Source organism: Protopterus annectens, chromosome 2.part2 (genome assembly GCF_019279795.1).
Source record: "Protopterus annectens isolate FY-2018-M chromosome 2.part2, PAN1.0, whole genome shotgun sequence".
In the NCBI taxonomy this organism is placed as follows: Eukaryota; Metazoa; Chordata; order Ceratodontiformes; family Protopteridae; genus Protopterus; species Protopterus annectens.
In genome coordinates, this window is record NC_056730.1 from 709953220 (window position 1) to 709978325 (window position 25106).

The following is a 25106-nucleotide window of genomic DNA, read 5'->3' on the forward strand; positions in this document are numbered from 1 at the left end:
CCCCTGTTTATGCAAGTATTGTTTTAATGGTGTGGGAGCATAGATTTGTTTTAAATTCCCAATTTAAGGATTGTTGGGTGTTGTACTGGTGGTTTTTGGATAACATTGTTATTTTTTGGGTAGACACGGAAGCTAGGTTACAGAAATTTTTGGAATATATTTCCAATACAACTAATTTTTTAAAATATACTTATAATTTGGACAGTAAAAAAATGAATTACTTGGATGTGACTATTGATAAGGTTAATGAAAGGTTTAAATCTAAGGTATTTAGAAGGAAGACTTGCTCAAATTAATTTCTTCATTACACCCATCCCTATAGGCAGAAAAAGTCTATTGTGAAAGGGCAGTTTGTGTGAATTAGTAGAATGACTTCTAATGAATGTGACTTTGTACTTGAATGTGAAACCCTTAGAGGTATGTTTAAAGAAAGGGGCTGTCCAATTAATTTGAATGATGAAATACATAGGGAGGTTAGTGAGGGGCATAGTACTAAGTTTTGCCCAATTTTAGGGATTGGACCCTATGAATGGTGATAGATGTGAAACCCCTCCCACTGGTGGACAACAAACTGAATTAGGTTATGAGTCAGCATTTGTTACGGATTTTAATGGAAGTGCATGTGTTATTAGGGATATTATGGAACATGAATGGGAAAGGATTTCTGAGTTATCAGATTTGAGTGTTACCTTTACCCTTTGGGTGTATTTTCAGAAGAGGTCTTACATCAAAGATTTAATGGAAAGGAATCAGAAAGTTGTCTCTTATCGGAAAAAAGTGGGTACATACATAGGTGTGGTAGATGTACTCAATGTACATATATAGCCCATAGAGATAGTGTTTTCCTTGAGGCTAGAGATAGATGCATTACTAGTGGGACTTATAATACAAGTGAGACTAAAGGGGTGGTCTGTATTGGAATGTGCATTACTTGTTTGGCATTTTACATAGGAAAAACTGAAAGAAAACTAAAGAAAAGGGTTTACGAGCATGTTAATGACATACGTAATAAGAATTTGAGAAGTGCCCTGTACAAGCACATCATTGACTACTCCAGTGCTAAGTTTGTATTCTTTGTTTTGGAGGAAATTGCTATAGACACTAGAGGTGGGTTATGGGAGACTAAGATAGAATACTGTGAGGTCTATTGGCAAATTGTTTTGGAGGCCAATAGACCCCTGGGTTGAATGAAAATGTATCTCTTACCCCAATATTGAATCTAAGGGCAGCTAGACTGTAAGATTTGCTATATTTGGATTTAAAAGTATATTATTTTTAATGTATTTTTAATATGTTTTTTATTGTATTTTGGTAATTTAAATGTTTGTTATTTTTTCACCCTCCTTTTTTGCCATAAAGTGGACTTGGGTATATTTTAATTTTAATTGTAACTTTATTTATGTCAGTGGATGGCATTATTGTCTTAGGTTTTAATGTATGATACAGGACTTGAATATGTTTGAATTTGATTTGATTACATTTTATTTTATCTATTGAATTAGAAATTCAAGTCTTTTTAGAAACCTATTTTGAATTGTATTTTGTAAAACCTTTCAACTATGTTTGATTTTATTATATGATATATGGCTTTGCACAATGTGTGTTCTTTTAGGAAGTAGTAGGTATGGTCTTAGTTTGGAACCTTTAATGTTTTGTAATGTTTTTTTTTATCAGTTAATTAATGACCTCTTGCCATTGGTTGGTATTAGGGGAAGATGCATATCAAAAGTGGGGTTTTTTTTTTGTTCCGTTTTAAACATCTGGCGAAATCTCTGACCAAAACACATTGAACTACAAAGCGTTTATGTTCTGTTTTTTGTTTAATAAAATGTGTCTCCTGGATTTGATCCGACGTAGCTTGGTGTTTTTGTTGTGGTTTTAAGTATTTATTTACATCAAGTACTCCTTGTTTGGATTATTATTAAATCTTAAAAGATAACTATTTGTGTACGTGTGTATGACTGAAGATTTTTTTTAAGTCTGATCAACGTTTTATTTCCAGTCTTTTCAGTGGCTGTCTGCAGGGCGGCAACATTTGTGGTTTGTGCTTTTGCCAGACATTACAAGATGGGTTGATTTCCAGGGCAAGAGGTGGTTTTGCTGTACCCTGTCTTTGGATTCATAGTCTGATATCCTACCCACCACATAAATCTGCTTTTGGGGGTACTCACCATAACAGACGATGTGTGAGTCACCATTGTGCTCGCAGTCTATAACTTAACTTTGTTCAAACAAAGGCACACACACACACACACACACACACACACACACACACACACACACACACACACACACACACACTGTGGTTTCATGCTTTGTCTAACCACTGTAGCTGTGGCACTAGCACTGCATATTTTTGATGGCTTTACAAAGAACTTGTAGCTGGATCTATTGGCGATCAGCATTATGGTGACTTCTCCTGAGAGATGCAGCATTTTAATCTACCACTTTAATGGCAGACACTAACCTTATTGTTTGTTTTTCTTATGGTATTAAGAGGAGGGGTCCACATGCTTTTTCTGACATAGATTGAGCATTGTTAGTGATGCAGCTAATTTCTTGTATAGAAATTGGCTTTGAGGTCTGGAGTGCTTTGGCTGCTGGGGAGAATGTTTTACACTAATTTAATTAGCAGCTGTGACTCTATTTCAGCCAGTAGCATTACCTATGTTATTGTTATGAAAAAAAAAATAGATTCATTGCATCCATTCAGAGCGGGATAATAACCCATTGGGAGCAGGTCAGTATCTCAAAACCTTCTCTCACAAAATCGAAAACTCTGAGAATGTTTCACCAAAAGTACTTTCAGTAAAACTACAAGAGTAAATTTTGTTTGCAGGTGGTAACCCCCCCTCCCCCCCGCACTGACACTCCTTGCATGTAAATATATCTTGTCCAAGGATGCACAATACAGAGAAAATGCTAGCAGACTGTAAGCCAGTGGTGTAAAGAAAATGAAAAAAATTATTTTTCTGGCACAGTAGGGGTAATACCTCACACGTGAGTATTTTGAAGGAGGATTCTCAGGCATAGACATTGCATTATTGGCAGTTTGGTTTGTTAAGTCGCCTCCCTCTGCTGGAAGAAGGGCTCATACTTCATCCCATCATAAACTAGAAGATAACACTGCATCATAAGTCTTCAGAGTTATGAGTGTTTTCTAAACATGTTGTGTATTTCTGTTCTGTTAATCACATTAAAGGAATTAGAACACTACTTAGACATTTTTAGCTTTTATATCACTTGTGATTCTACTTTTTCTTCTGCTCTTTTAAGTCATGTGGTTAAAATGACAGCTTAAATTATACATGCTCAAAATTAATGATGCCTTTCATTTTTTCACTAATTGCAGATTAAAACCATTGAGCTTGATGATGGACTTGTAGAAGACTATTTTGATGCGAGTGTGAAGATGAGTACCTACCTTGTAGCCTTCATTGTCTGTGATTTCAAATCTGTTACTGCAATTACTTCATCAGGGATAAAGGTGAGAGCTTTCTTAAAATGCAAATTCTCTGCATTCATACTTTCTTTGGGTAGAGTTACTGTAATAGTGAATCCTAATATTTGGGTTATAGCTGACATTCCCTTTGTTTTTTCCTGTTGATATTCCAAAAGCTGTCTCTTCCTTTCTTGTAGAGACCAATACATGATCATACTGGAATACACTGATGTGGGTATGCACAAGGCTTCCTTTCATGTCCTACATCGATGTACATTCTGTTCAGTTCTTCTTGACTATTGTTGAGAGTCACATATTGCCAGTTTTCCATTTTCAAGTGACGTATGTCTTGCAGTCATTTTGAAGAAAGTATTTACTGTACAAATGGTTGAATGCCAGCTATTAGAGAGACTGGTTTTATTTTCTGATAAAAAATACGTTGTCATGCATTTCATTATTAGTAGTGGCAGCTCTGATAAAAAAAAAAAAAAAAAAGTTAAATGCAGTTGTGATCGACAGCTTTTATAGACTTTCGCACTTGGTGCTTGTTCTGTTTATGTTTTGATCACAGTATTAAATAATGTGAACACTGTGGACAAATTCAAGGAACCTCCCCATAACATTTGTAGAAAAAGACTTTGTAATCCTTCCTAAATGAAAACAGACTTAGGTTCTTAGAAAATAAGTCTAAGAAGGAATATCATGTCAAACATGAGAAGTCAAAAAAGTCCAGATGCGAAGATACAGGTTTGATTCTCCCCTCCAGTTATTGACTAGACATAATAGTCCACATATTGATAGCCTAGTATTTACCTATGAACCTAAGAAAGTCTGATTGCACAAGCATTCTCTGGCTTCTTCCTTCACTGCACCTGTAAAGGTTGGCACATCTGATTTACTGACTGCCAATGGCAGAGCAAAGCAATTTGGTTACTGTGGTGTCAGGGAAGGCTCCACTAACATTAGTAACTAAATTTAAGGTTAAACTAAAGTATGTTACTGTAAACTAAGGGATAGAAGTTGAGCATCACAATAATTGTACTTGAAGTTCAGAAGCTTGAGCCACAGGTGTCAATGGGAGAAGAGACTAAGTTCTCCATTCATTTAAGGCTTCCTCAGTACACTTCAAGGGCATGCTTCCATTGGTCTTACCCCTTGATGAGGTAGATTGCACAAGGTTTTCTAAGTAGATTCCTTTAGTATCTGCTGAAAAGTCTGTGGTACCTACAGTAGTGGCTTTTGGTCAGGTTGGAGAGTTACCACTTGATTGCCTTTCATAGATGCTAGTAACTGTGAAAGCAATTTGTAAATCAGAAAGAGTTAGCAGTTCTCCTCCTTTTTCATCAGGTGAGGGTGAGTGTTCATTAGTGTTCCAGTAGCTGTATAATTTATAATCATGATGATGCATTCTTATAGTCTTCAGGTCCTCCTTCACTGTAGGGTAGTGTAATGAAACTGTTAACATAATTGGAGAAAAAATTGACTGACCTGTTTTGCACCTTTTTTTTTTTTTTTTTTTTTTTTTTTTTGATAAAAGAAGGTTATCACAATCCCTCAAGGTAGGGGAGCAGAAACTCTAGGCATCCTTATTTTCATCTTTCGGCTTATATGTCAGCTGACCTACATAGTTTGACAAAGAACCATCTTTTCTTTGCTAATTTGAAGCCAGATCCTGCAGTGTTAACCGTCATTATGGCTTCTTAGAAACTTATTGCTTTCTCTTCAGAAGGCAGAGGAATTTTTGGACACGTATAGCAAGAGGACTTCTACTTCTTATACCTTAGCATTGAAAACTCCTTCCTTGCTTAGCTTACATGTATTCCATTCTAAATTTTCTCAGAACAGATGATAGATAATGTAAATAATTAATTAGACTCAAAAATTAAAGAAGTGTTGCTCTGCAAAGTGAAAATTGCTGAGACTCAGGCCTCTAAGCATGTCCTTGTGGATGTAGCTACTAGGGCAACTATGACTGACATAATATTTTGATGGTATGCTTTACTCACTCTTGAGAGTGTGCCTAAGGATGTTAAAGCTACTTTTTTACATAGCCATAAAAAAGTTCTTTGGTTCTACAGCTGTGGCTCTTAATAACTTGGGAAGAAAAGGTCACACTGAAAGAACAACATGAGAAGTAATTTCCAGATATTTATTCCTGTCATTTTAGTTCATTCTTTTTCCAGGAAATACCTGTACATAAGACCGGTTTGGCAGCATTACTCCTCTAAATTCACAAAGCTAGATTTATGAATACATTTGACTAAACATTTGAATAAATTAAAATTGCTCTGCGTATTTTCTCCTGGTGGTTTATTTTCACATTTTTTCTGTCATTTAGTATATTTCTTTGTGTTAAGTACAGGGAAGACTGGGTAAACAGCTCCAGCTGTATTTATAATTTATGTCCTATGCAGTCTTCTTACTTTAAGCCATGACAAATCCAGGGGACATGCACTAGACCATGTTTTTATCTGGTAAAGTTTTTTATTATTTTTATATACATCTTTATAACAATCACAAGTAAGACAGTGACACTGGTACATACACATTAATATAAAAGAAAATAAACCATAGTAAATTTTTTTCATGTAGTATACACACATTTCCTTTTTAACAATTATCATTCACTCAGACATTACATGTTGTATCTTTCGGCTTTTCCCGGTTAGGGGTCACCACAGCGGAACTCCGGTCCGCTAATGATTGGCAGAAGATTTTTACGTACCGAGTTGCCAGCCCTGACACACAACCTTCAACGAAGGTACGCTCATTCACGCATGTCTCCACACAGAAGATGCTTTAGCTGATAATCGAACAGGACAACATCTTACTGTGAGGCGACAATGCTGCTGCAGCACCACCACCGCAGTATCACTCTGACATTATATACATTATATTTGTTCCCTCCTTTAAACTTCACTTTTCCTCCCCCTCCTGAACATCATTCTGCATGTATTGCCCCTGCAGATTCCATTTACGTCTATGAAATTTGCTCTTTCTTTTTTTTAAGGAACTCGCGTCCAGGTTTGTTATCTCCTTTATTATATTCATTACATCATTTACAGTTGGTTTAGAATATTTTGATATCCATTTTCCAGTATTTGCTTTTTTTGGCAGCCAGTAGCATTAAACTTAGTAAGACCTTACTACATCTAGGCTGTTTAGAGCCCATGTCACAGCTCAAAAGAGTCATTTTCTTAGTAACAGCAATTTGTTCCCATAACATTCCTGATAAAATACCCTTAAGTAATTTTTAGACTCGGCCAACTTGTTATGTTCCCAGAATGTCTGTTCCCAGTTATCTCTCTCTTTCCCATCACGCTTTCAGCATTTGTTGTCTGCCTGAGAAGAAGAAAAAAAAAAAAAAGAACTGTAGTCTGCTTGGGGTATAAAAATATCTATGCAGACATGTCCAGACAAGAATGATAAGCTTTCTGGACTTTGTTGCATACTTAGCCATACAGATGTCTTTCCATTGTTCCTTGGTAAATTGTCTTTCCAGTCTCTAATCCCAATCTTTTCTAACTTCCTCTGGTTGATTTGTTTATTTAGCACACACTGATTTATATGCCATACTAATTATCCCTTTTTAACAGCTGCTTCTATTGTAGAGTCAACTGAAAACTCTTAACATAGCTGGATTTTCCCTTAGCACTCCCGTATCCCTTATTCTTTGCATATATCCTGTTATCAGTTTCTGGTATGGAAGGCAGTATCTAACCTGCAGTCCAAACTTTTGGTTAGTATCATCCCACTGTGTTAAGTTTCCCTCTTGGTTCTTTTGTTAATTATTTCCAGTAAATTCCAGATCTGTCTTGTCTATTTTGTGTGCCCTTACTTGCAGATGTTCTTCATGTTTCAGTGTTGCAGTCATTACACTTAGGCAGTCTGCTGGCAGGTTGCCCTCTGTTGGCCTGATTAACAAAGTCTTGGGTTCTGCATCGGTTGCTGTCCCTTCTTCCATGGCGTCAGGTTGTCAGGGGTATAAAATATGCAGCCGACGCTATTACATCAGTCTTTCTTGCCGTGCGGTGCCCGAAGCAGAAGCAGTTCGCAAGTGCTGGTTGGCTGACTCCTGAAATTTTCATTTTCGAGTTTCAGAACCAAGGTCTTCAACTAAAAAGCTAATTAACCCGCTAGGGAAACTTTTTCTTGCTCCTTACCGATGTCACTAAAAGTTAGTAATTGTATTACTTGTGGGAAGCAAATACCTCATAAGGATTTTTATTTGTACTGTATTCCTTGCCTAGGCCCTGACCACAATGTACCTTGCTGTCTGTTTTGTGCTAAATTAAACGTTGATATATTTTTGTTTCTAAATGTTTTGGATCATGCTTTAATTTTCCAGAAATGTCGTCGGTTAGCAATCCAACAACTAGAATACCTAAAAAACGCAAAGAAAAAGACAAGAGACAAACCGTCGAGGTCCAAAACTGATGACAACGCTTCTCCTAAGCCAGTCGCCAGTTCGCCGGTACTCAGTGAGGTGCTTTCGCAGCCCCTGATACCCGCTACTTCTGATTCGCAGGCCTCTACTGAGACCCATTCGGAGTGCCGTATGCCGCGAGATGCTTCAATTATAGAACCCACGGATATCTCTACCTTAGATGGGTCTGGAGCCGCTGTGCAGGCACCGGCTTCTGTGGGTGTTTTCAGGCCTACAGATTTGTATATTAGACCGACGCCATCTTTAAAACTAAGGCCAAAATCTAAATCTATGTCTAAAAAAACGAAGCCTGGGCCACATGTGCAGGCCCCTATGCCTAAAAACCAAATGATCAAAATGGCTGAAGATTTAATTACTCTGATCAGGGGTAGCCAACCCCCCCCCCCCTCTAAGAGTCCTAGGCAAGACATTGATTGTGAATCTTCTGAACATGATTCTATTTTTTCTGCAACCTTGGCAAACAGGGCTTTAAACTGTCAATTTCATATGCTTAAATACCAGCAAGCATATCATGGGACTGCTTAAACAGAAAATTATGTTAATTTCTGACTGTGTGGAAAATAAAGATTTACAGGATTTATTGCATTCAGCTGAACAAGGTGGAAAACATACTTTGCAATGTGGTTTTGATTCTTTGGAGGCCTCTTGCAGGGCTGCTGTAACTGGCTCTGTGCTAAGAAGGCATGCTTGGCTCAAAGAGCAAACTCTGACTGATCATGTTAAAGAAAAATTGTTGGATGCTCCTTTACAACAGGACCATCTCTTTGGTAATAAGGCTGAAGAAGTTTTAAAAAAGATGGAAGATAAAACTAAATCTATGCAAACTGTGAAAGATTTCTTACAAGTGCAACCTCCAAGATTTAATAGGCACAGGCCTACTAAGAACTGGTCCTTTCCAGTTCCTTCGAGGGCCACTCAAGTCAAACCCAGACATTCCAAAGGCTCCAGGTTTCAGTCACAAGGGACTTCTAGATCAAAACAATGGGGTGTCTCCTCCTCCAAACCTGGAAACAACAACGTACCTCCCTATGGTAAGCAGTCTCAATGACTTCCCTCTACACTTACCAAGCACTTACCTTTCAGCCGTCGCTTTGGGGGGAAAACTGGCACTTCATGTAAGAAATAAACTCAGAAAAAATGAACAAACTGCAACAAAATGAAAGAGGAAAAAGGACCACACCGAATACTCAAAACAGTTCCAATTAGCGTTTTCGTTTACTAAAATGAGCAAAATGAGGTCTGAAGAAGTTTGCTCATTTTAGTAAACGAAAACGCTAATTGGAACTGTTTTGAGTATCCGGTGTGGTCCTACTTCATGTAAGAAACTGGCAACTTATAACCCAGGAAAAATGGGTTTTAAATATAGTATCCCAGTGATACAGATTTCATTTCCACACATTGCCAATCCCAAATGGATGCCCAGACCTGCCCCCAAATCAGTGGGCAGAGGCCCAGAAACAAGTACTGTCTCTCATGAACATGGGAGCTATTCAACCAGTCCCAGAAGAGGAAAAGGGACAAGGTTTCTATTCAAGACTTTTCCTGGTACCCAGAAGCGTCCAATTCTGGACTTATCTACTCTAAACACATTTCTGGACATTCCAAAATTCAAGATGCTGACTCCAAAATTCAAGATGCTGACTCTTCAACAGTTACTTCCTATGCTAGGCAAAGATGCCTGGTTGGTAACTCTAGACTTAAAAGAGGCTTACCTGCATATCCCAATCAGGGAATCTTGCAGAAGATACCTCTGCTTCAAAGCAGGCTATTTGCATTACCAGTTCTCTGCACTGCCCTTTGGCTTATCTACTGCGCCCAGGGAATTCACAAAGTGCCTGGCTCCAGTAATTGCATTTTGCAGGCAAAGAAATATTCAAATATATCCATACTTGGACGATTGTCTAATTCAGGCAGAAAACAGGGACATTCTTCAAAAACATCTGGCGTTTGTAAAAAAAAAGGTTCTAACTTGTCTAGGGTACACCATAAACGAAAAGAAATCACAACTGGTACCCTCTCAAAAAATTACATTCCTGGGTGCAAGCTTGAATACAACTGCCCAGATGGCTTACCTTACGCCAGAAAAGCAAATTCATTTGGTGACTTACTTCAAACAGGTGGCCACAAAATTCCTGCTGTCTGCAGGACAAATTCTGCAAGCCTTGTGGTTCATGGCCTGCTGTATTCTTCTAATTCCATATGCAAGACTGCATATGAGGAAACTTCAGTGGTACTTAGAGTTTATGGAGTCAACATTGTCACAGCCTGGAAACAATGATTCCTATCATACCTTGCCTGCAACTAGAGTTCCTATGGTGGGCAGAGGCCTGCCACCAAAACAAGGGACTGCCATTCACTCCACCCCCTGCAGCCCAAACCCTAACTACAGACGCATCAGACTATGCTTGGGGGGCTCACCTGGCAGGGAAGTGCATTCAGGGCAAATGGAGCTCAAATCAAATGCACCTTCATATCAATCAAAAAGAGATGCTAGCTGTACAGAATGCACTGACAGCCTTCAAGGACTACCTTCATCCAGGACAATTAATGATAAAGACAGACAACACCACAGTTATGTGGTACATAAACAAGCAGGGAGGGACACACACCTGCCTCCTTTGCAGACTAGCCATGGCATTTTGCAACATGGCCTTGACCTGTCAAATTCAACTACAAGCTCAATTCCTGCCAGGAAAGCTGAATACTCTGGCAGACGAACTAAGCAGAAATCTCATGGACCCACACGAATGGAAACTGGAACTACGGATTTTCAACATGTTGACACGCAAATGGGGGAGTCCAGACATAGATCTTTTTGCCTCACCCCAGAACTATCAGTTGGACAAATTCTGCACAAGAACTCATCACAAAAAAGCCTAGAAAGTGGATGCTCTATCATTCAGCTGGAAAAATGTATCAGTCTGTGCCTTTCCCCCTCTGCCTCTGCTCTCCAAAGTTGTACTAAAAGTCAAACAGGACAAGCCAAAATTATTTTGATTGCTCCAGACTGGCCTCGCCAACACTGGTACCACTCCTGCACAATGTGTCACACCTTTCACCGTGGCACCTGCTTCAGACACCTTACTACCGTCTCAGCAGAACAACCAAATTTTGCACACTCAGCTCCAAACTTTGATTCTTGCAGCGTGGCTAATCACCTAAATTCACCCTTGGCATCCCTCAGCAAACCTGTGATGGATGTTATTTTGGAGACAAGAAGGCCTAGTACTAGAAAATCTTATGCTGACAAATGGGAAAGATTCTGTGCCTGGAATCAGTCACAAGGGATAAGCACAGCAGTGCCCAATATTCCTCAGATTTTACAATATTTAACTGAGATGCTTCACAAGGGCCTGTCCTTTTCTTCCATAAAAATCCATGCCTCAGCCATTTTAGCTCATTACAACACAGAACCTCCCCTCTTCTCGCATCCTCTACTAAAGCAGTGTCTCAGAGGGGCCAAAAACTTAAGGCCACCCAGGAAGGCTACCACCCCTGCCTGAGACCTCAATTTTGTATTGGAAAAACTCAATCTCCCTCCTTTTGAGCCAGCTGCTACTGCAGACTTAAAATTTCTCTCCTGGAAAACAGCTTTCCTTTTAGCAATCACTTCAGCTAGAAGGATTTCCAAATTACAGGCTCTTATGGCAGTGGAGCCTTTCATTATTTTTCATGCGGACAGGGTGTCTCTCAGGACCAATCCATCCTTCATGCGTAAGGTGGTATCCAGTGTGGCTTTTAATCAGACCATTCATTTGCCAACCTTCTTTCCCAATCCACAGAACAAGGGGGAATGGAGTCTGCATTCATTGGATGTACACAGACAGCTTAGATTTTACTTAAACAGGACAAAAATCTCAAAGAAAGTCTGAACAACTACTGGTGGCATTTGCTGCAGGGGTAGAGGGAAAGGCTATTTTAAAGCAGACTATTGCCAAATGGATAAGCCATTGTATTTGTTTCTGCTATATGCACCATGGTAAACTATCCCCCAGGGGATCAGATCTCATTCCACCAGGGCTGCATCTACTTCTACAGCCTTTCTCAGAGGTGTTCCTACCAGAGACATTCTAGAAGCTGCTACCTGGAGCTCAGTTCATACACTCACCAAACATTACCATTTACCTTTCTTCTCTAAATCCAGAGCTGGCTTTGCCTCTGCTGTTCTGCAGGGCCTTATAGCAGGTCCTAATGCTGTATAAATCCATCCTCCCAACCATAGCTTTGGGAATCTACCCAAATGTAATGACTGCAACAGTGAAACACGAAGAACATAGTACAGTTGTGCACACTTACCATAAATGTAGATGTTCAAGTGTATTCACTGTTGCAGTCCTGGTTACCCTCCCTCCAACCCCCTGTTTTTTCTCTTACTATAACTCTTCTTTCCTTTACTATGCTTAAAAGCCTTTTTGGTGTATTTGCTTTTGTTTGGAGGTATTTTTTTTGTGTTTTTAATTACTTAAATATTTGGCTCCCTATATGGGGGCCACCTGACATCTGGGGCAAGAAAAACTGATGTAATGGTGTCGGCTGCATGTTTTATACCCCTGACAACCTGACGTCATGGAAGAAGGGACAGCAACAGACGCAGGACCCAAGACTTTGTTAATCAGGCCCACTGAGGGCAACCTGCCAGCAAATTACCCAAATGTAATGACTGCAACAGTGAATACACTCGAACATCTACATTTATGGTAAGTGTACACAACTGTAGTTTATCCCTATTGGCAAAATTTCCTTTCTCCATTCCAGTGTTGGCTTAGTTCTTAGAGAACATTTTGCTAGTTTATGAATATAATGTTCTCCCAGTTTAATTTCTGCACATCCTTTGGGCTTCTAATACCATTGCAGGAATGGACCCCATTCCTATGTCATGGTGTAATTAAAGTTCATGAAATTGGTTTTGTTTCAATCTTTGTTAACCAAAAGTTCTCTTTGCAGCACCTGCAATTTGCCCAGAATTGATGCAATTCATAGAGTTACTTGTATCGGTAGCATATGCAAGTATGACTGTAGATTCTTTTCATGGGCCTATTATATTATTAAATACAAGTTTGCATTTGTAGCTTTTGACTGTTTTTTCGGGTCTATATTATAAACCCAAAAGCCAAATTACGCTAATACGAATTCATGGACACATAAAGGTCGATGTGTGAAATGAACGAACAGCGTAAATGCCGAAAGGGAGATCGTCGAACGTGATACCAAAAGCAACAGCGCCATACAGGTAAGATAAACCAACTGAAAACACCTAAACTAAAACACTTTTCTAAACGTTTTTGCAGGGGGCAAGCCCCTCTACACCCCCCACCCCCCTACTTAAATATACCAACTCTGAGACCTCACTACAGTGGGGAAAAGGATTTATTTCCTCATCTCCACGATCAACCTGCTGGCCGTGGAAATACGTTCGGTGTTATCCCTTTCGGCATTTACGTTGTTTGCTCATTTCGTACATCGACCTTTATGTGTCGATGTAAATGTATTTGCATAATTCGGCTTTCGGGTTTATAATATAGACCCGTTTTTTTCTTGTGCAAGTATTTTTCTTTCCTCTAATTTTCTTTTAATCTTTCTAATCATCTTCTATCTGGAAATTCTGGGCTTCTTTCTTAATAGTAACAATACATAAACTCTTCCTTATCCTCAGTAGTCCACTCTGTTATCATTATGGTTGTTGTTTGCCCTGTCAGTGTTTGTGGACTACTACTTCCTTCTACTGCAGGGGTGCCATCCTCCCCCTGAGCCTGGGCTAACCCTATTGTAGGAATGTTTCTGTGTCTTGAAGATTCTACACTGCCATTTTTTCCATTTATGGCACCAGTGTATACATCAGCATTGGGCCCTTTTTATCCTGGGACCTGTGCACCCAGCTGTCCTTTTTATTTTTTAACCTACTTCTCTTCATTGTATATGCTATATGATATACAGTCTATATATCAGTGTCATCTAGTGCGATTTTATGAAAACAGGGTTTTCACCATTTGAAGGTACCCAAGACTTGAGGATGAAATCAATTCCATCAATACTACTCTCCTTTTCTCTGATTTCATCACCTCTCCATTCGGAACCCAATTAATGTTCTGTATGGTTATTATTATTTTCCTTAAGGACCTGCATCCAAAGTCATACTCACTCATTTCTTTAACCCCCTCCTAGAGTTTTATCATCATCTCCTCCCACTTTTATTTATTAACCTTCTGCTTGTGTTTTGTACATAAGCCTTACTTAATCTTAAACCACCTTGTACTATGGAGAAAATCAACTTGTCACACTTAACTCTTGCTCTCCACCCCTCCCAAATAAATGCCTTCAGCTGCTTATTAATTAACATCCACAGCTTTTCTGTTTGATAAATGTATGCCTGACATGTATATAAAATTAAAGAGACAAAATACTTGTTCACATCTTGTATGTCACTATCCATGTCCATTACCAATAGCTTCCAGCTTCTCCATTTTTGTACTATTGTTTATTCTCTTCCCACATATCCTTAGCTGCCATAGTAGAACCTTTTTAATCTTTGCACTTAAATACTTTATCTTATCACGTCTCCATAAATATAGGTATTTCTGAACCAATTCATACATTTTCAGAGTTTACTGCTATAGCCTTTGTTTTATCTTTATTAATTTTATATCCAGAAAAGACGTGGAACTTTCTCAAAATGTTCCACAGCACTGAGATGTCCTTTTTTGATTTATCAAGTGCAAATTAATATCATCTGCATGTCTAACTTTGGTTGATTACAGTACCAATTATATCCTCGAGTTTTTGAGTCTCTTATTTTCTTTTCCACTTGCTCTAAATATAAAGCCAATAACAAAGAGAAAGAAAACAGCCCTGCTTGGTTCCTGTGTTCAAACACAGCTTATCAGAGAGGAACCGTCCCACTTTAATTCTTGCCTCTGATCCATCATATATCTTTCTAATTAACCTTCGTATTGTATCAAGGAATGCAAATATTTCCATTGCCCTACTCATGACATCCAAGCTTACTCTGTTGAGTGCTTTTCCTGCATGAATACCCACCATAAACAGAAGTATTTCCTTACATTCTTCTTCTGTCTGGATCATCATCGTTCTGTTATGTTGTCAAATGTTTGCTTCCACTCCACAAAGCCATACTGGTCCATATCTATCAATTTTGGCAATACTTTTGCCATTGTTTTAGTGAATATAGACATAAGCACTTCATAGTCATCGTTTAAAATTGAAATGTCTCTGTATGAAGCTGGGCCTGATGGGACTTGACCCTCTTTGGGCAATACAGCCACCAGAGCTTTCTTCCAGGATGCAGGATGTTCTTCGTGTTTCACTTTTGCAGTCATCACATTTGGGTTATCTGCCTGCAGGTAAGCCTCAGTCGGCCCGAATACCTGAGCCTTAGTATTTCTGCGTCGGATGCCGTCGCTTCTTCCATGACATCAGGGGTATAAAACAGGCAGCCAACGCCATTACATCAGTCTTTCTTGCTGTGGAGGAGCCCTAAGCAGAAGCAGTTCGCAAGTGCTGGTCGGCCGCTACCTGAAATTTTCATTTTCGAGTTATAATCCTAAAGTCTTCTAAAGCTAAGTACCCTGTTGGGGATTCTTTTTTCTTGCTCTAACCTATGTCAAAAAAAGTTAACAACTGTCTTGCCTGTGGAAAGCAAATACCTCACAGAGATTTTCATTCTTACTGCATTACCTGTTTAGGCCCAGACCACGACGTCCCTAGCTGTTGGTTTTGTGCCTTGTTTAATGCTCGAACCATTTGTCGTTGGGCTATCTTTGTCGCTAAATTCTTTCGCTCTCATTCTCTGTATTTTGAAATGGCTTCGATAAGCCATCCGACTACCGATCTTTCGAAAAAACGTAAAGATAAAGACAGAGACAGACCACATAGGTCCAAAACTGCTGCCGACGCTTCCGTTAAGCTAGTCGCCAATCCACCGGTACTCAGTGAGCGCCTTTGCAGCCCCTGATGCCCACGTCTGTGGATTCACAGGCCTCTGCTGAGACCCATTTGGAGTCCGGTATGCCGCGAGATGCTTCTTCAACTATGGGACCTGCGGATGTCTCTACCTTGGATGGGTCTGGAGCCGTTGTGCAGGCACCAGCTCTGAGGGTGTATTCTGTCCTACCGATGTTCAAATCAAAACGATGACTTTGTTTTTAGCCAAAATGACCGAGTTTCTTAGGCCCAGAGTACGCACTACACCTAGAAAACCGACGACCAAAGCGCATGCTCAAGCTCTCATGTCACAAAAACAAATGCTTAGAATGGCTGAAGACCTTATTACCCTACTTAGGGGAAGCCAGCCTTCCCCTGCTAAGATCCAAAGAATTGAGTATCTTTCTGATTCTACAGACCAGGAGTCTGATGACTCTGACCCTTCTGATTATCAGGACATGCCCTTATCAGCCTATGAGGATTCAGATGCAGAAGAATCTATTCCCTCTGCCTCCCCTCCAGAGTATTTTTCTTTTGGTGAAACCTTGCATACTTTAAGAGAGCATTTCCACTGGGAATGCCAAGACTGCCCTCAGTCCAAAAAGAGACTCAGAGAATTTTTAGAGTTGCCTCAGCACAGGCCTCTAGCTATACCCCCTGTCCTGGATGTGGTAGATGATGTTTTTATGTAATCCAGTCTCACTCCAGATACATTACCCCCGGCCCCTAGGAAACCTGACAGGTACTACAGAGTACCTGATTCCTACAAATTTCTCTTCAAGAAACCTACTGCGGATCCAGAAACCACTTCCCAGGGACCTAAAGGTATTAAGGCTACTGCAGCCAAAAATCCTACCCCTTCGGACAGGGATTCCAGAGCTTTAGACAGATGGGGTAAGAAGGTATATACCTCTGCAACTCTTGCCATCAGGGCATTGAATTTCCAGTTTCACATGTTGAAGTACCAGCAACATATTATGGAACTAATTAAACAAAAAATTGTATTATTTCTAGATTGTGCAGATAATAAGTTAGTAAGCATGCTTTGCAGTGTGGTTTTGATGCCCTAGAAGCATGTTGCAGGTCTGCAGTCACTGTGTCTGTACTGAGAAGGCATGCTTGGCTGAAGGAACAAACCTTGCCAGATCATGTCAAATCCAAATTACTAGATGTTCCTTTAAATAAGGACTGTTTGTTTGGCACCAAAGCAGAAGACGTTCTTAAAACTATGGGAGAAAAAGCTAAGTCTATGCAAACTGTCAAAGAATTCTTACAAGTGCAACCACCTAGATTCAGTAGGCATTGGCCTTCTAAAAACTGGTCCTTTCCAGCCCCTAACAGGCCTTCCCAGACCTGGCCCAGGGGAAACAGGCCACCCAGACTACAGTCTCAGGGTATGCAGAGATCTAAACACTGGAGTTCCCCCACCACCAAATAACAGGGAGTGGTAAGCCACCCTTATGGAAAAGGTTCACAATGACTTTTCAATTATCCTTCCCAGCCCTGCCCAATTACTTGTGCCCCTAGGAGGAAAACTTGCCCTTCATGCAAAAAAACTGGATGTCCATTACTCAGGACCGTTGGGTCCTAAACATTGTATCCCAGGGGTATAAATTCTACTTCCATTCACTACCAACCCCAAGAGGATTTCCAGACCTTCCTACAAACTAGTGGGCAGAGGCTCAAAAGCAAGTACTTTTCATGCTCAATATCAGAGTTATTCAACCTGTTCCAGTAGAGCAAAGGGGTCAGGGTTTCTACTCCAGACTTTTCTTGGTGCCCAGAAAAGAGGGCTTTTGGCACCCAATCCTGGATCTCTCAGTTCTCAACACCTTTCTGGTGATCCCAAAATTCAAGATGCTTACCCTGCAACAGCTTCTTCCTATGCTAGCCAAGGATGCCTGGTTAGTCACTCTAGACTTAAAAGAAGCTTATCTGCACATCCCCATAAGGGAGTCCTGCAGGAAATATCTACTTTTCAGGGCAAGCTCTATGCACTTATCAGTTCTCTGCACTTCCCTTTGGCTTATCTACTGCACCCAGAGTATTCACAAAGTGCCTGGCTCCAGCCATTGCTTACTGTAAGCAAAGAAATATCCAAATTTTCCCATACTTGAATGACTTCCTGATTCAGGCGGACAGTCAGGAATTGCTACTTCAGCACCTGGCATTTGTAAAAAGCCTTCTCACTTCATTGGGGTACACAATCAACGAAAAGAAATTACAACTGGTACCCAGTCAAAAGATTGTATTCCTGGGAGCAAACTTGGACACAGCTTCCCAGATGGCATGTCTCACTTCAGAAAAACAGGTCTATCTGACAAACTACTTCAAACAAATGGCCACTGGAACCCAGTTTTCTGCAAGAGAAATACTGCAAGCCCTAGGGTTCATGGCCTCATGTATTCTGCTAATTCCATATGCAAGACTGCATATGAGGAAACTTCAGTGGTACTTAAAAAGTCTTTGGTGCCAACATTCTCAGGACCTGGAAACAGTCATTCCTGTCATACCTTGTCTAAGGGCAGAGTTCCTTTGGTGGGCAGAAGCATGCAACCACAACAAGGGACTGCTTTTCACTCAACCCCTCGGCTCCCAAACCCTGACAACGAATGCATCAGACTATGCATGGGGCTCACATGGCAGGCAAATGCATTCAGAGCCACTGGAGCCCAGGCCACGTTCTCCTGCACATAAATCAAAAAGAGATGCTCAGATAGCCTTCAAATACCTAATCCTTCCAGGACAACTACTTATAAAAACAGACAACACCACAGTTATGTGGTACATAAACAAGCAGCAGGGGGGGGGGGGCATTCTTACCTACTCTGCAGGTAATCCATGGCCCAGTGGAACACAGCCTTGAGCAACCAAGTGCATCTGCAAGCTCAATTCCTGCCAGGCAAACAAAATTCACTGGCAGATGACTTAAGCAGAAATCTCCTAGACCCACACGAGTGGAAAATGGAGCCCAACACGTTCAATCTTCTGATCCAGAGGTGGGGGACACCGGAGATGGACCTCTTTGCCTCTCCCGAGAACTACCAGTTGAGCAAATATTGTACCAGGAACCCTCACAGCAGGGCCTGGAAGGTGGATGCCCTATCCTTTCAATGGGAAAACCTCTCAATTTATGCCTTCCCCCCTCTGCCCCTTCTCTCAAGAGTACTACTCAAGATAAAACAGGACAGGCCAAGGGCAATTCTTATTGCGCCAGACTGGCCACGCCAGCACTGGTACCCACTCTTACATAGTCTGACAGCAGTGCCACCCTGACACCTTCACCAGACTCCTACCCTGCTGTCTCAGCAGGAGGGACAGATTTAGCATCCACAATTGCAAACCCTAAACCTTGCAGCCTGGTTTATCCATTGAATACCCCACCAGCAACCCTCAGCAAACAGGTGCTGGATGTCATTCTTGAAACCAGAAGGCCTAATACTAGGAAATCCTATGCTGAAAAGTGTTCTTGAAATCAGTCTCAAGGGAAGGACACAGTAGTGCCCTCCTTACCTCTAATCCTTGATTACCTAGCAGAGCTACTCCACAGAGGCCTATCCTTCTCCTCCATTAAGATTCATGCCTCTGCCATCTCAGCTCATTATAATACTGAGCCACTTCTTTTTTCTCATCGTCTCATCAAACAGTTCCTGAGAGGGGCTAATAACTTAAGGCCCACTAGGAGAGCACCCACCCCTGCCTGGGACCTTAACTTTGTACTGGAAAAGCTCACGCTTACCCCTTTTGAACCTGCTGCCTCAGCAGAGTTAAAATTCCTTTCTTGGAAAACAGCCTTGCTTTTAGCCATAACTTCAGCAAGAAGAGTGTCTGAGTCACAGGCGCTAATGGTTGTGGAATCCTTCATTATTTTCCATGCTGACAGGGTTTCCCTCAGGACTAACCCATCCTTTATGCCTAAGGTGGTGTCCAGTGTGGCTCTAAACCAATCCATCCATTTGCCAACCTTCTTCCCTAATCCTCAGTATAAAGGGGAAAGGATCCTGCACTCCTTGGATGTGCACAGACAGCTCAGGTTCTACCTTGACAGGACTAACCCTTTCAGAAAATCAGATCAGCTGCTAGTCAGCTATGCTACAGGGGCAGAGGGTAAGGCCATCTCAAAATAAACCCATTTCCAAATGGATAGCACACTGCATCAATTTCTGCTACAAGCATCATGGAAAACCTACCCCAAAGGGGATCGGACCACATTCCACTAGGGCTACTTCCACTTCTGCAGCTTTTCTCAGGGGACTCCCTACCAGGGACATTCTGGAAGCTGCAACCTGGAGTTCTGTACACACATTTACCAAGCATTACCACTTACCTATCTTTTCTAAATCCAGGGCTGGATTTGCTACAGCAGTCTTGCAAGGCCTACTAGCCAGCCCTAATGCTTCTTGACTGCCTCCACCCTTCCTCAGCTTTGGGAATCCACCCAAGTGTGATGACTGCAACAGTGAAACACAAAGAACATAGTATAGTTGTATACACTTACCATAAATGTAGATGTTCGAGTGTATTCAATGTTGCAGTCTTGGTTTCCCTCCCTCCAGCCCCCTGGCTTTCTCTATCTTTCTACCTCTCCCCTCTATGGCCTTTCCTAATCACATTGGTATTTACTTTTTACTGGTGGTGTTCCCCACCATATACCAGCTACCTGTTTGGGGGCTCCTGACATTTGGGGCAAGAAAAACTGATATAATGGAGTCGGCTGCCTGTTTTATACCCCTCATGACCTGACTTCATGGAAGAAGCAACAGCATCTGATACAGAAATACTAAGACTCTGGTATTCGGGCCGACTGAGGGCTACCTGCAGGCAGATAACCCAAGTGTGATGACTGCAACAGTGAATACAATCAAACATCTACATTTATGGTAAGTGTACACAACTGTACTTTCTTCCCCCCTTTTAAAATACTATTCAACAAAATCTTTCAGATGTTTATCACTTTCTTCTCTCCTAACTGCGAAACTGCTGCAGCAATACCATCTGTTCCAATAGACTTCCTTGCCTGTTGATTATACATCACCATTTTTATCAGATCTCCTCCTATTTTAACTATTAGTTGTTAAGGCTTAACTTCTTCTAACCTTTGGCATAACTAAGTTTGTCATAAATCTTTCCATTTCTGCTATTTCCTCATTTCCATATCCATCTGCTTTATTCAAATTTTCATAAAATTTCCAAAATATCTCTAATATCTCTTATACCATTATGGGATCTCTCGCTATATTTCTTGTCATGTGCTCCCTAAGTTTGGCGACAACCCTTTCTACTTTCTGTTGACTAATTTGCTGTGCAAAAGGTTTTGAGCTCTGGTATTGTCAAAAATTTAACAGCAATCTTTCTAAAGTCATGCATAGTGTCCAAATATTCCTTTATTTTTCTTTAGCACTTTGCAGTTGCTCCTCTTCTTGTTGTGAGAGAGTGCCTTATTTTGCAATACTTTAAACTTTGTCAGCTCCTCTAAATAATCCCTGTTACTTCTTAACCATATTTCTTTCACTTTTACTTTTTCCTTAGTTTTCCCCTCATATATTTCTTCAGCTCTCTACCTTCTCTCATTACCTTTTGTCTTCTAGGTCAACCTGATACATCCTGACTGTTGCAAATCGGTTTCCAGTCTTCACCCTTAAAATATATTCCTTGTTAAATGTCGATAACCTCAGAACTTCTTTGTCACCAGTCTCTGAGGAGCCTAGGAGAAGTCACAGAATATTAGGGAAGAGATGCCTTATACTCTCATCAAATCTAGGCAGGGGTCTGGGCCTCTTTGTTTTGTTAAAGGAGATGTTTTGTTTTCTGTTTCTTTTTTTTTTTAAGGAATGCGTGGCATCTGTGGCTAAGGATCCTCATAGTGCGTGGTCTATCTCTGCTTCTGCACTCTGGCCTTCCACCCCTTCTTAGATGCCTGAGGATTCTGATTCTTGTATAAAGAGTTGGATTCTGATGAATAATTCTTGGTGTATTCCTCCCAGATCCACTCTTTTCTTGCTCTGAAGTCTGGTGAACAAGATTCACTATCCCGATTCTCCTTTTGAAGAATTATCTTTTGGGGATACATAGGTCCAAATGATGGAACACTTTAAATGGGACTGTTCCCGGGTTTCTGTAGTTCAAAACAGATACTATGAACTTTTGCAAATGTACTTGCTCAGATCGCCTGCAGTCCCTCCTTTTTAAGCTGCCCTTTTGGATACATTTGCAGCAGCTTCTTGGAGCCCTGACTCTAAACCTCTGGTCCTTAAGAAACCAGACAGATTTTATAAAGTTTCTAAAGATCATAAGTATTTGCATAAAAGTCCTTCATTTGATCCTGCTATTATTTTCATGACCATATATAAGCCATCCAAACTGATATCCTCTTCCAAACGTTTAGCTTCTAACAAGTGCAGCCATGCTATGAAGAGGTATGGGGAAAATGGTAAACTTCTGCTACTTTGGCTTCTAGGACCATTACTTATTAGATCCACATGACTAGATATATCCTGGCTCTTTTCTCCCATCTTGGGGGAGGGTTGGCTGTTGTGCCTAATTTGAACTGTATGACTTCTGCAGTTCTACCCTTTCTCTTCTGAGTTCTGCCTTTCACGTGGCTTGCCATTCCATTAAATTGAACAATGATGATTCTGTTGCCTTTTCTAGAGCAGCTGCATCTGATTCTGTCATGAGGAGACACTCTTGGTTGCTCCTTCAGGCTTTACTTGAGGATATTAAGGCCAAACAATTAGATTCCCCTTTAGACAACCACAATATCTTTGGCACTGTTGCTGCCGGATTGTTTAAAACTCTTCAAGATAAGGGCAAGGTTATGCAAGACCTGAAGCAAACCTTTGTTTCCTCTATATGCAAGTCACAGAGGAACTATCTAAATCTTCTTTTGCCCATAGGCAGCCTAGAAAATCTGCTAGGAGCAAGAGGATTCCTAAGTGGATTTTCTCAGGCAAATCCACTCAGAGTTCTAGAGACCAAAGACCTTATTTTCTTCTCCTTCTGACAAATCTGCCTTTATTTGACATACTGCCTCCCCTTCCTCTTGGCCAGATTCCTCTACCCTGTGGCTGTCCCTTTCCTTTCCTGTTTGGAAATAGATAACCACAGATGCTTGGGCTGTCTCCATCATCCAACATGGGTATTTTATGACTTGGAAGTCACTTAGTGTATTTTCTAGCCTTCCTCAATCTCCCCGTGTGAGCTTCCACATTTTCCTTTGGTTCTTCAGGATTTGATGGATCAAGGAATTATCTAACCTGTTCTCTTTTTTTTTTTTTCAAGAATTTTTCTGGTTCCCAGGAAGGAGGGATCATGGAGGCCCATCCTAGAATTGTCTTTTCTCAACACTTTTCTCAATGTTCTTTCCTTCAGGATGTTGTCTCTTCAGACACTTTTCCTTATGTTTCTTCCTCAAGCTTTTCTGGTATCTCTGGATTTGAAGGATGCTTGCTTCCATATTCCTGTTCACCCTGTCTTCAGGAGGTCTTTACATGTCTCTGTTTCTTCCTGTTATTATAACCTCTCTGCTTTGCCTTTTGGTCTTTCAACAAATGTTGACTCATTTGTTAGTCATCTGCAGATTTCAGGGAATTCAAATATTCCCATATTTGAACAAGCTTTTAATTCACCCCCCCCCCCCAGCAGCTCCTGTTTCAAAATCTATACTTCACTATACTTCTGTGCAGTGTGGGGTTCATCTTCAGTCTCAAAAAGTCTGTGTTGACTCCCTGTCAGAACCATTTTTTTGGGTTGCAGGATTCAGACCTGTCCAGTGTTAGCTTGCCCCCCTTCCCCCAAGGTCCTCATTTTTGCTGCTCATGTCTGGTCTCTTTTTCCTCTTTTGGTCCTTCCCGCAAGGGAATTTCTCTGAGCGCTGGGGTACATGGCATCCACCATTCCCATAGTTCTTTTTGCCAAACTCTACAAGAGGAAATTTCAGTGGTATCTCAAGACTGTTTAGCTCAGGCACTACTACCTTCTGGAGTACCTGGTCCCTCTCTTGCCTTGTCTCAAGCTTGAGCTGTGCTGATGGATTCATCAGATTTCCTTGAATCCAAGTTTGCCTTTTCAGGTTCCTTTCCCTACTCAGGAGCTGTACACAGATGCTTCCAATCACAGTTGGGGAACATCATCCAACAACCTAAATCCCCAGGGTTTTTGGCCCTATCAACAACTGACAGACCATATCAACATCAGGAAGATGAGGATGACTTCTAGCTCTCCAAACTTTTCACTCCTTTTGGGTTCCAGGGCCTCTAAAAGTTTTTTACAGACAATACCACAGTTGTGTAATACATCAGGAAGCAAGGAGCATAACATTTTACCTTCTTTGTAGATTGGCCCTTTAGGCTTGGGATTTTGCAGTCTGCCATCACTTGGTTCTTTAGGTGGTGTACATCACTTCAGAGCACAGTCTGGTGGCAAACTCTTTGAGCAGGTCTAGGACAAATCCTCATGAATGGTGCTTCACATGGAGGTGTTTCTGGACATTGTACATTGGTGGAGTACTCTTCAGGTAGATCTTTTTGCCTCCCCTCTGATTAGAAAACCCGCCCAATTCTGTTCCAGAGTGCCAAGTCCTATGACTTGGAAAGTAGACGCCATGTCTTTTGCTTGGAAGGGGATTTTTCTGTATGCCTATCCTCCTCTTCCTCTACTACTGCATGTAGGACACACCCAGAATCTTGCTGGTGACTCCTTTTTGGCCCAGGCAGCACTGGTTCCCCCTTCTTTTTCACCTGGCCAGGGGCAGTCACCTCAGTTTACCTCACAGGATGGATAGTGTTCCACAAGAGAAGGGATCTCTCACTCACACTCACTTGTCCACCCACCAGCAGACACTTTGGGTGATAAGGTTTTGATTCCTTCCAGGCACCAGTTTTCTGAGGATATGCTTTGGGTTTTGCAGAAGGGCTGGAAAGCCACTACTAGAAAATCCTATGTGACTAAATGGAAGAGATTTTCTTTTTGGTGTGTCAAGCATGACCAGGACCCTTTTTCCTATGGGGGGTCCCTATGGTAATTTCTTATTTGTGTTGAGTTGCTCAATTTTGGTTTTGCATTTTCATCTGTTAAAGTTCATTTGTCAGTCATTTCCACCTATATGCCTCTGAATCTATCTTTGGCTTTTAGCTTTCAAGTCAAACAATTTTTAAAAAGGCATCTTTCACATGAGACCACCAAGAAAACCTATTCCTCCTTCTTGGGAACTTAATTTTGCTCTTGAAAAATTGAATCAATCCCCTTTTGAGCTTGCTTTTTCTTCTTTACAACATACTT

The 25106-nt window shown here is 40.9% G+C and overlaps 1 protein-coding gene across 1 annotated transcript in view; it reads left to right on the top strand.

Annotated features, from left to right (window-relative positions):
• LOC122795779 (endoplasmic reticulum aminopeptidase 2-like) overlaps nt 1-25106 on the top strand; it is a 1481589-nt gene that overhangs the window by 126395 nt on the left and 1330088 nt on the right. Inside the window, exon 3 of the mRNA XM_044064110.1 lies at nt 3353-3487. Coding sequence (XP_043920045.1) covers nt 3353-3487 — 135 coding nt within the window. The remainder of the gene's footprint in view (nt 1-3352; nt 3488-25106) is intronic.